Genomic DNA, 12,803 nt, shown 5'->3' with positions numbered 1-12,803 from the left:
TCATTTACAGAAGGCGTTCAAAGTGATGACCATTGGTATCAATGCAGTGCTGCGATCTTCTTATCATGTTCAAATGTGTATGAAATCTTATGGGACTTAAGTGCTAAGGTCATCAGTCCCTAAGCTTACACACTACTTAAACTAAATTACCCTAAGGACAAACACACACACCCATGCCCCCCATGCCCGAGGGAGGACTCGAACCTCCGCCGGGACCAGCCGCACGGTCCATGGCTGCAGCGCCTGAGACCGCTCGGCTAATCCCGTGCGGCTCTGCTTATCATGGATTGAGTGGTACTCCTTATCACTTCGTCACGTATCGAAGCGCATGCTCTGACATTCTCTCTCGTATATCGTGCAAATAGTAAATATTCGCCGCATACGGCGTATCCATCTAACGTGTCATTGACATGTAAACACCATTCGACGGTTTCGCAATACAACACTAATAGGAACGGTAAGACTAGTATCGTCGAATCAAACGAATATAAATGGTGTATTCATTCGGACAAGTCGATATACTTCTCATTTACGGAGAATGCCAACGAAATTCAGTGAGATCTAGAGACTTACACGCTGAAAGATATCCTCAACCTACTCACCCTACACGTCGTACATTTAAATATGTGTATGATAAATTGCCGGTCGGGGTGGCCGAGCGGTTCTAGGCGCTACAGTCTGGAACCGCGCGACCGCTACGGGCGCAGGTTCGAATCCTGCCTCGGACATGGATGTGTGTGATGTCCTTAGGTTAGTTAGGTGTAAATAGTTCTAGGTTCTAGGGAACTGATGACCTCAGAAGTTAAGTCCCATAGTGCTCAGAGCCATTTGAACCATTTTTTGTATGATAAATTGAGAACAACTGGATCTTTAACGCATCTGAAACATGTCCGGCAAAGGCAAGTTACTAAGGAGGTACTTTGCCACTGTGGTTCGAGATACTTGTGTCAGTTCGCGTCAAATCGCAAGAGAATCTGGCACGAGCCAGAGTAGTGTTGTTCGTGTTCTGCATCGCCATAAATATCATTCTTACCATATCAGTCTCCACCAAGAATTAACTGGTGCGTATTGTATGCGTCGCATTGAATTCTGCCGATGGGCTCAACTTCAGATACAGAGGGATGACACATTTATTAATTTGATTTTATTTACTGACGAGGCTACATTCACGAATCATGGAAATGTTCATTTGCATAACATGCATTATTGGGCAACTGAAAATCAATGTTGGCTGCGGCAAGTTGCACACCAAAAACCGTTGTCGGTGAATGTATGGTGTGGGATTCTGGAGGACAGAATTATAGGCACCTACTTCATCGAAGGAAATCTTAATGGTAGGAAGTACACCACATTCCTGCAAGAAACATTAGGTCTGTTATTGGAAGAAATACCTTTAGGAACAAGGAACAGAATGTGGTATCAACACGATGAGTATCCGGCACATTTTTCGCTGGTGGCTAGAAATGAGTTGCAGACACAATTCCCAAATCGTTGGATTGGCCGGCTCGTTCGCCAGACTTGATGCTTCTGGATTTTTTCTTGTGAGGATTCGTCAAAGACATTGTTTATAAAGACGTTCCAACTACACCTGAAGATATGCGAGAGAGAATTGTCACAGCATGTGCTTCGATAAGTGCCGATGTGATAAGGAATATCACTCAATCCACGAAAAAAGATCGCAGCACTGCATTGATACCAATGGTAATCACTTAGAACACATTCTGCAAATGGACGTTCTTGCCACCTTTTTGACCTTCGTTGATCTTCAAAGACCTTACTGTTACACATCATTGGATTTGTCTCGATAGCCGCTATCAGAAAATAAGCACCTATAGCATCCCAATTAAAAAAACAAACTTGACCTCCATATCTCTGAAGCGACCCCATCTAGCAAAAAAAAAAAAAAAAAAAAAAAAAAAAAAACCAACGTCATATTACGGCCCCCGTTGTCCCATGCAGCTTTTGTCCCACAAACTTTTCAGCTTCTATCATACTTTCGTGGTTGTTTTTGGTGGCAATAGTTAGTGACTCACCCTGTATAGTTTCGTAATATCGCCTAAGTGTTGGATCCGCAAAATATAGGCCATTTCGAGCGCCACTGCCAATTTTTTTGGGCTATGAACTTACTCCCAACCAATTTCATCCCACACTGTTATTTGCAATTACATATGTAAAATTCCTTAACAGCATTTCATTTGCAGTACTAATAACCCCGTGCTGAAAAAACGTTGTCAGAACAGTGTATGAGAATATCATTATCGTCACAGCAAACAGTCGTAGCGAGTAGGTTGGCCTTCCAATCATCTGTGAGTCCAGTGGTTACCGTACAGACAGATGCAAGAGGTACACAGTTTGCCTCAGTTGTGACAGGTGGTTCCAGGTTCGTCTCAGTATTTCGTTTTCTACGCTGCCTCTCATCAATTGCTATTTTTTGACTGTTTCCTCCAAAAAGAAGATTCCCGCGATGGACTAGTGATCTGTAGGATGTACAGTTGTTAACATTAATATGACGCCTCTCCATGTTAGCATTAATTGCATCCTTAAATCGTTTTCTCTGACCTCCCACACAGCCTTTGCCCATCGGTAGCTCAAAGTAAAACACTTGTTTGGGAATGCGATTACTGAGCATGCAGACTACATGATCTGATATTCGCAACTGGCATCTTAAAACCATCGCTCGTGTACTGACTGTATGTGCCTCCTCAAGTATGTTAATATTTGTGCGTCTGTCTCGTCATGTTACATGAAGAATCTCCTCAGGCATCGCTAGTTATACGAGGTGCATTCAAGTTCTAAGGCCTCCGATTTTTTTTTCAAATTAACTACTCACCCGAAATCGATGAAACTGGCGTTACTTCTCGACGTAATCGCCCTGCAGACGTACACATTTTTCACAACGCTGGCGCCATGATTCCATGGCAGCGGCGAAGGCTTCTTTAGGAGTCTGTTTTGACCACTGGAAAATCGCTGAGGCAATAGCAGCACGGCTGGTGAATGTGCGGCCACGGAGAGTGTCTTTCATTGCTGGAAAAAGCCAAAAGTCACTAGGAGACAGGTCAGGTGAGTAGGGAGCATGAGGAATCACTTCAAAGTTGTTATCACGAAGAAACTGTAGCGTAACGTTAACTCGATGTGCGGATGCGTTGTCTTGGTGAAACAGCACACGCGCAGTCCTTCCCGGACGTTTTTGTTGCAGTGCAGGAAGGAATTTGTTTCTCAAAACATTTTCGTACGATGCACCTGTTACTGTAGTGCCCTTTGGAACGCAATGGGTAAGGATTACGCCCTCGCTGTCCCAGAACATAGACACCATCATTTTTTCAGCACTGGCGGTTACCCGAAATTTTTTTGGTGGCGGTGAATCCGTGTGCTTCCATTGAGCTGACTGGCGCTTTGTTTCTGGATTGAAAAATGGCATCCACGTCTCATCCATTGTCACAACCGACGAAAAGAAAGTCCCATTCGTGCTGTCGTTGCGCGTCAACATTGCTTGGCAACATGCCGCACGGGCAGCCGTGTGGTCGTCCGTCAGCATTCGTGGCACCCACCTGGATGACACTTTTCGCATTTTCAGGTCGTCATGCAGGATTGTGTGCACAGAACCCACAGAAATGCCAACTCTGGAGGCGATCTGTTCAACAGTCATTCGGGGATCCCCCAAAACAATTCTCTCCACTTTCTCGATCATGTCGTCAGACTGGCTTGTGCGAGCCCGAGGTTGTTTCGGTTTGTTGTCACACGATGTTCTGCTTCATGAAACTGTCACACCCATGAACGCACTTTCGACACATCGATAACTCCATCACCACATGTCTCCTTCAACTGTCGATGAATTTCAATTGGTTTCACACCACGCAAATTCAGAAAACGAATGATTGCACGCTGTTCAAGTAAGGAAAACGTCGCCATTTTAAGTATTTAAAACAGTTCTCATTCTCGCCGCTGGCGGTAAAATTCCATCTGCCGTACGGTGCTGCCATCTCTGGGACGTATTGACAATGAACGTGGCCTCATTTTAAAACAATGCGCATGTTTCTATCTCTTTCCAGTCCGGAGGAAAAAAATCGGAGGCCTTAGAACTTGAATGCACCTCGTATTGTTCCAGTATTTAAGATGCCATCTGTAACATTTCCAGGCAGATCCACAAAGCAGTGTGGAAATTACGGCTGAAATGTATACGAGGATCTTTGTCGCACCATTAAGGTCATGATTTTCAAACACTAGGGATCATAATCTGGCAAAGGGTGCTCCAGCACGGTTAATCGGTTAATTCCGTACTGAATTTCCGAATCTTTACATGCACTTGATGAGAATATGCTGCCAAGATAAGGAGATGTGTTAACTAGTTGAAGACTCATTCTTCCGATGGTGAAACTCGTATTTCCCATTTCTCCCCACATGGAGGTTGGTGAAGAATCTGTGTTTTAGTGATATTCAGTATGAGACCAATCTTTATGCATGCTGTGGAGAAGGCATTCAGGATTAATCCTAGTTCTTCATCGGGGTAAGCAACAACTGCGTTATCATCAGCGTACTGTAACTCAGTTGCAGAAAGTTTCAGGACCCTTGCATTTAGACGGCTCAAATTAAAGTTTCCCATACATCCTGTAAGTTAATTGTATTCCTGCATGAATATCATCTACAATTGACTGTATAACAGCAACAACATGCTAGGAAAACAGTGTAGGAACAATCATACATCCTTGCTGAATAACGGCACTGATATGAAATGGCTCACAAAAAAAGTCATTGCCAATGACAGATCCTATCCTATCTGTGTAGATCAATTACAAGGTGGCAATAAATTTCTGTGGAAAACCATACAGAGCTGAAATCCTCCATAAAGATTCACAGTTTTTTTATTGAAATTCCTTAATGAGGTCAATAAAGGTCGTGTAAAGAGGTATATTTTGTTCCATGCATTTCTTATGAAGCTGGACGATATAACGATGAGCTTGCGAGCGCAGACATCAGTAGTGACCATATCAACACGAAATATCTATAACAGTTATTACATATTAAATAATATCGTAGGGATTTCAAGATTATGTCAGGCTTCAGATATAGGGGTTAGACAAAAATATGGAAACACCACGAGAAATGCATCCTGCAGATGTTAGTCATGCTTTCAGGTTGCGCTGTTGTATTTGACCACCACCTACGCAATGTCCTCAGTACATTGGAAGTGTCAGTCGTGATCAGAATAGTTTTCTGTGTAGTTGTGAGTGCATTATATCGGCGCTCTGTAAATTCGAACGTATACAAATTATTGCTGCTCGAATGGTGGGTGCTTTCGTAAACGAGGTAGCCGAAATGTTTGGTGTTTGAAGAGGCACCGTATCGAAGATCTGTACCGCATAATAGAGAAAGCGGAGAAAAACGTAATGCGCTAACTCACAACGTGGACGAAAGTGTGTGTTGAGTAATAGTAACAGACGGTCATTGAAGAGGACTATACAGAAAAATAAGAGGACGTCAGCTGCAAAAGTCACTGCAGAATTGAATGTCGCACTCGCGAACCCTGTCAGCACCAAAACAACAAAAAATGGTTCAAATGGCTATAAGCACTATGGGACTTAACATCTGAGGTCATCAGTCCCCTAGACTTAGAACTACTTAAACCTAACTAACCTAAGGACATCACACACTTCCGTGCCCCAGGCAGGATTCGAATCTGCGACCGCAGCAGCAGCGCGGTTCCGGACTGAAGCACCAAGAACCGCTCAGTCACAGCGACCGCCACCAAAACAACACGAAGGGAGCTCCACTAGCAAGGAACTGCAGGGCGAGCTGGAAGTCCAAAATCACACATCAGTCATGAAATGCCCGATTCAGGAAAACGTGGTGTCGAAGCCATAAAACATGCACTACGAAGCAATGGGAGAAAGTCATATGGTTGGATGACTTCATTTTCACGATGTTTCCAACTTTTGGCAGTGTGTACGACCCAAGAGTGAAACATGGCGGAGGTTGGGTGATGTTTTGAGCGGTGTTATCGTGGTATTCCATGGCCCCCATGGGAACTCTGCAAGGTTGCCTTACTCCCAAGGATTATGTGAACATTTTGACTGATCAGATCCATCCCAAAGTACAGTATTTGTTCTCCAATGGTGATGCTATGTTCCAAGACGTCAGGTCTCTTGTTCACACAGCTTGCAGGGTTTTGTGAGCGCGAGGATGAATTGTCGCATCTGTCCTGGCCACCAGTCATCAGATCAGGATCCTATGCAGTCTTTGTGGTCTACTTTGGAGAGAAAGATGCGTGGCCGCTACCCAACTCCATAATGGTTATCTGAACTTGTCACTATTTTGCAGAAAAATGATATAAGATTCCCTTAAAAACCGCACAGGACCAGTATTTATCCATTCCGAGACTACTGGAAGCTGTTTTGCATGCCAAAGGGTTTCTTATACCGTATCGGGCGTGGTAATGTATTGTGTTTTTGGTATTTCCATATTTTTGTCTACCCCTTGTATACATGTATGTTGATTGTCAAAAAACTAAGAAGGTGTCCTTCGTGTTCGTAATAGTTTCATTTTGTTTTTTTACACAAATCGTTATTTGTGAATACGTACTAATGCTGATAATTCTTCATCATGCTAACGCAGAGCTAAAACTACCTGTGTAAATACGGTTTGTAGAACCACTGGCAAATTTCCCAGTAATTTGCCGTTAGATGGAACATAGAGTAACGTAATAAATTTTAGGAAAAATCCATCAAAATATTTCATACACTTATATGTTAGAAGTTAAAAATCGAATTATCTCATGTTCATTTACTTAACAGAGTTAACTTCCATGCGCTGCGTCTAACACCTAATAACAAAGCTATCTCTTAACATGAAATTAATTTACCCTGGTTTAATCTGTAGGTATGCCATACTTCCTATCAGTCCAAAAGAAAATTAAATTATCCATAGAGGCATTTCAAATTAAAAGTATTTAGTTAACACACTCCTAATTTGAGAATCAGATCATCAAATGCTATGTTCTCATTATTTCAGTGTATGCTGTGGAGCTGGTACATGGCAAATGACACACAGTTTTATGTACTTGGAATTTTATTACTTCTCATATCTACCAGGTAAGTTCAGAAAGAAAACATCTCCTAGACAGGTACTTTTTAAGCATAAACGCATCCGCATTAGTGTGTGTGTGTGTGTGTGTGTGTGTGTGTGTGTGTGTGTGTGTGTGTGTGTGTGTCACAATTTCTTATTCAGTTGTTCTATTGGCCGTAACATCCCTCTCATGTAAAAAGTGTACGAATGTGTGGTGTCTGCTCCTTAGGACATGTCCGAAAGAACAGACACCACTTATTCGTATAACTGTTTCACCTAGATGGGCAATGGATCCACCTTCTTCAGTGTGGATGCACAAGTACGACCGACCTCCTACGGAAATCTCAGAGTAGCGAGCATGGAGGAAATGGACAGGAACTGCAGGTAGACGGCGATCAGTGGGAATGTGTGTCGCCATACGGCGTGCCAAGGTGGTCCGTGCAGTTGCGATAACACTGTGTCCCGGATGGCGGAGTGGTTAACGCATCTGTCTAGTCAGCAAGAGATCCCGGGTTCGAATCCCGATCTGGTACACATTTTCACTCGTCACCGCTGATTCCGCATAATATCCTGATGCAGCTGACATCAGTAATCCCTTCCCTTTTCTCCCCGTCCAACTTCAATTTACATGAAAAGTTATAATTGTTGCCGTACTGTCTTAATTATTTAACACGTTATTCGTGAAGCAATATATTCTGTAGCCTATGGCATCAATCCCCCATGAACCATAGACCTTGCCGTCGGTGAGGTGGCATGCGTGCCTCAGAGATATAGATAGCCGTACCGTAGGTGCAACCACAACGGACAGGTATCTGTTGATAGGCAAGACAAACTTGTGGTTCCTGAAGAGGGGCAGCAGCGTTTTCAGTAACTGCAGAGGCAACAGTCTGGATGATTGACTGATCGGGTCTTGTAACATCAACCAAAACGGCGCTGGTGTTCTGCTACTGCGGACGACTGAAAGTAAGTGGAAACAACAGCCGTAATTTTCCCCGAGGACACGCAGCTCTACTGTAACGTTAAACGATGGTTCAAATGGCTCTGAGCATTATGGGACTTAACTTCTGAGGTAATCAGTGCCCTAGAACTTAGAACTACTTAAACCTAACTAACGTAAGGACATCACACACATCCATGCCCAAGGCAGGATTCGAACCTGCGACCGTAGCGGTCGCGCGGTTCCAGACTGTAGCGCCTAGAACCGCTCGGTCATCCTGGCCGGCGGTTAAACGATGATGACGTCCTCTTTGATAAAATATTCCGGAGGTAAAACAGTCCCCCATTGGGCTCTCCTGGCAGGTACTACTCCGGAGGATGTCGTCATCAGGAGAAAAAGAACTAGCGCCCTACGGATCGGAGCATGGAATGTTAGATCCTTTAATCGGGCAAGTAGATTAGAAAATTGAAAAGGAAAATGGATAGACTGATGTTAGATGTAGTGGGAATCAGCGAAGTCGGTGCCAGGAGGAACAGGACTTCTGAACAGGTGAATACAAGTTTGTAGGGTAATGCAGGAGTGGGTTTAAAAAAACAGGAATGTGGGTAATCTACTATGAACAGCTAAGTAAACGCATTACCGTAGCCGCGATAGACACGAAGCCCACGCCTACCACAGCATTACAAGTTTATATGCCGACTAGCTCCGCAGATGATGAAGAGATTGAAGAAATTTACGACGAGATAAAAGAAATTATTCAGATAGTTAAAGCAGACGAAAATTTAATTGTGATGGGGGACTGGAATTCGATAGCAGGAAACGGTAGAGAAGGAAAAATAGAGAGGGATGAAATGAAAGGGGAAGCCGCCTGGTAGAATTTTGCGTAGAGCATAATTTAATCATCGCTAACCCTTGGTTTAAGAATCATAAACGAGGGTAGTATATGTGGAAGAGACGTGGAGACACCGGAAGGTTTCAAATTGATTATTTAATGGCAAGACAGAGATTTAGGAACCATATTTTAAATTTTTAGGTATTTCTAGGGGAAGATGTGGACTCGGACCACAATTTATTGGTTATGATCTGTAGATCAAAACTGAAGAAATTGGTAAAAGGTAGGAAATTATAGAGATGGGACCTGGATAAGTTGAAAGAACCAAAGGTTGTTGAGAGTTTCAGAGGAAGGATTAGGCAACGGTTGACTAGAACAGGTCAAAGGAATATAGTAAAAGACGAGTGGGTAGCCTTGAGAGATGAAATAGTGAAAGCAGCAGAGGACAAAATAGATAAAAAGACAAGGCCTAATAGAAATCCTTGGTTTGCACAAGAGATACTGAATTTAATTGATGAAAGGAGAAAATACAAAAATGCAGCAAATGAAGCAGGCTAAAAGGAATACAGACGTTTAGGAAACGACACTGACAAGAAGTGCAAAATGGCTAAGCAGGAATGGCTAGAAGACAAATGTAAGGATTTAGAACCATATTTCACTAGGGGAGAGGTAGATACGGCCTATATAAAAAGTAAAAAGGCCTTTGGAGAAAAGAGAAGCAGTTGTATGAATAAAGAGGTCAGATGGAAAACTAGTTCTAAACAAAGAAGGAAAAGCTGAAAGGTGGAAGGATATGTAGAGGGTCTATACGTGCGAGATGAACTTCAAGGCAATATTATAGAAAAGAAGGTGGTCCCAGATGAGGATGAGATAGGAGATATGATATTACGAGAAGAATGTTGACAGAGATTTGAAAGATATATGTCGAAACAAGGGGCCAGAAGTATACGATAGTCTTTGGAGAGCCAACAATGACAAAACTCTTCCATCTAGTGTGCAAGATGTGTGAGACAGGCGAAATACCGTCAGAACTCAAGAAGAATATAATAATTCCAATTTTTTTTAAAAAAAAAAAAAAAAAAAAACGGGGTTTGACAGTCGTGAAAATTACCAAACTATCAGTTTAATAAGTCATTGTTGCAAAATACAAACACGAATTCTTTACAGTATCCTATCTCAGGGTAGATTAGTTTAGATTTCAGAGAAAGTTAGAACATGTGAGGCAATGCTGACCCTAGGGCCTTATTTTAGAATATAGATTAAGGAAAGGCAAATGTACGGTTATAGCATTTGTAGACTTACAGAAAGCTTTTGACCATCTTGACTGTAATAATCTCTTTGAAATTCTGAAGTTATCAGGTCTAAAATACAGAGAGCAAAACGCTACCTACAACTTTTACAGACACCAGACGGCAGTTATAGGGGTCGAGGAGCATAAACGGCACCACTGGCTGCTATTTCTTTGCAACTTCTGAATCAGGAAATAACTTATTTTTACAGTCTTGACTTGAATAGCAGTGTTGATGTTTAATTCCCTGATATACAGATGTAACTTCAGAGGAAGTAAATAAATCTTCTTCTTGTGAATATTTTTTTACAAAAAAACTAGAAACTGATGGCTTCGCAATCTTGTTTTTGAGACATAACTTATGCTTTTTTTAACATTCCGAATGCACAATTCCCTTTATATTTCACTTAAATATCTGTTCTTCATACTTTACATCCAGTGATGAAATCTTTAATTGTTTTTTTTAAACAAGCACTAATCAGAGGATCGTTCAAACAAGTTTCGTCAAATCTTGTATGATACTTCTTGACTTTTCCCTTTTTCGGCGGTGTCTGCGTTGGGCTTTCGGAACCCGACGTAATGCTTTACTAAGAAAATAACACCAATAATATTTACACGTTAATGCTTACAATACAAAATGCCTTCAGTTCCAGCCACCTCTGGTCACCAATTAATTACACGATCAAGTCCGGGAGAGAATGCAGAATCACTATCGATTCAGAACTGCCAACCGAGAAACTCGCGTACGCGTCTCGTACCAAACAGCGGCAATGGTTTCAATTTCATATGGAAGAGTGAACGTTGGCGGCAATGGGAATCAGGTGACGGTGACGTGCAGTGTTCCGAATGATTCCGAAATATCCCATAGTGCTCAGAGCCATTTGAACCATTTTTGATTCCGAAATGCCCTGGGGGAACTTCGGGACCAGCCGCCAAGACAAAGTGAGCGAACTGTAGGTACTTTTTTGGCGCGACCGACGGCTACGCGATGAAAAAATTCGGAAGATTTTAGCTGCATTCCTGGAGCCAAGAGATTTTAAAAAATAATCGCCTTTTTTTCGGGAGAATCCCGGAAATGCGGAAGGTTGGCACCAATAGCAGTATTCAGTGTAGTTCAAAACTACTGCACTCGGAGTTTGTCCGGTATGCCACTCAGGCATTTAGAGTACCGGGATGTAGTGACCGCAGTATTATCTAACACATATGTGACAATCACAATGAGACAGGTTGAAGGGAGACAATCGGAGCCGACGCAAGGGCGTACGCGCTGCAACATACGACGTAAATCATCGATACAGACATGTCCAGCACTAAGTTATCACTATGCACAAAGCTGTACAGTCCGTTACAGCAATGCAGGCTAGAGTGTGGCTATCCCCTGCTGTTGTTACCTTGACTGGCTGGCACTTGCTCGTCGCTGCGTATGATATCAAAAATGGCTCTGAGCACTATGGGACTCAACTGCTGAGGTCATTAGTCCCCTAGAACTTAGAACTAGTTAAACCTAAGTAACCTAAGGACATCACAAACGTCCATGCCCGAGGCAGGATTCGAACCTGCGACCGTAGCGGTCTTGCGGTTCCAGACTGCAGCGCCTTTAACCGCACGGCCACTTCGGCCGGCGCGTATGATATCCTTCAAGTCATGGATTCCACATCTGCATCACTGTGGTAGTGGTATATTCATTACGAACCAAAAGTCAACATACACTAAACCTGTTTCCCAGAGTCCACTTATTCTGCTCCTTTTGAACCCAGTTACTTACTGATATTGTGCGCGCTTTGATGTCGAAGACGCATACTGAAACTTGATTTATACGTTTCCAGTGAGCGATCTTTGTGTAACACATATATTTCCGGTCATACAAGAGTGAACGATGCTGTATCTACGAATATGCCATGCCTCCGCAGTCGTAATCTCTTACACTGGATTCCAAGCTACAGATCCTCCGAACTTAAATTAACTTAATTAGAATTATATTAATACCTTGAGCTGCTGACGGGCGTTGATATATATCAACGGGGATAGGTGATAAATGTGTGCCCCGACCGGGACTCGAACCTGGGATATCCTGCTTACATGGCAGACGCTCTATCCATCTGAGCCACCGAGGGCACGGAGGATAGGACGACTGCAGGTACTATCTCGCGAACGCCTCCCGCGAGACGCACATTCTCACCTTGTATGTCGACACACTACATTCGTAGTGTCCCACCCCAACACACTCATTACTCGTGGAAGACATTCTTACCAAGTCCTGTAACAGTTTGGGGAATATGTGTGCATATGCACAGAAGAAGAAGGTCATGGCCGGTATTGCCAGAACTATATACTTATCTGGATATGGTGTCTGTTCTTTCGGACATTCCCGACACCATATCCATATAAATATATAAATTAACTTAGGCAATCCTTTCTGGGTCTTTCAACTTTCACAAACATTAGGGAAGAAAGAAAAGTTTGTGCTGTATTAAAGTTTCTTACCTTGAACACTGAGAAAGTATTTCACGTTTTTAATAAGATTAAATTACAGGGTTATTACAAATGATTGAAGCGATTTCACAGCTCTACAATAACTTTATTATTTGAGATATTTTCACAATGCTTTGCACACACATACAAAAACTCAAAAAGTTTTTTTAGGCATTCACAAATGTTCGATATGTGCCCCTTTAGTGATTCGGCAG

The 12,803-nt window shown here is 42.6% G+C and overlaps 1 protein-coding gene across 1 annotated transcript in view; it reads left to right on the top strand.

Moving 5' to 3' along the window:
- LOC126184442 (nose resistant to fluoxetine protein 6-like) overlaps positions 1 to 12,803 on the top strand; it is a 199,611-nt gene that overhangs the window by 141,689 nt on the left and 45,119 nt on the right. Inside the window, exon 10 of the mRNA XM_049926832.1 lies at positions 7,006 to 7,085. Coding sequence (XP_049782789.1) covers positions 7,006 to 7,085 — 80 coding nt within the window. The remainder of the gene's footprint in view (positions 1 to 7,005; positions 7,086 to 12,803) is intronic.

The sequence above is a fragment of the Schistocerca cancellata genome, chromosome 4, assembly GCF_023864275.1.
Source record: "Schistocerca cancellata isolate TAMUIC-IGC-003103 chromosome 4, iqSchCanc2.1, whole genome shotgun sequence".
Classification (NCBI taxonomy): Eukaryota; Metazoa; Arthropoda; class Insecta; order Orthoptera; family Acrididae; genus Schistocerca; species Schistocerca cancellata.
Note: the sequence above shows the minus strand (reverse complement) of the source record. Positions and strands in the feature narration are given on the sequence as shown.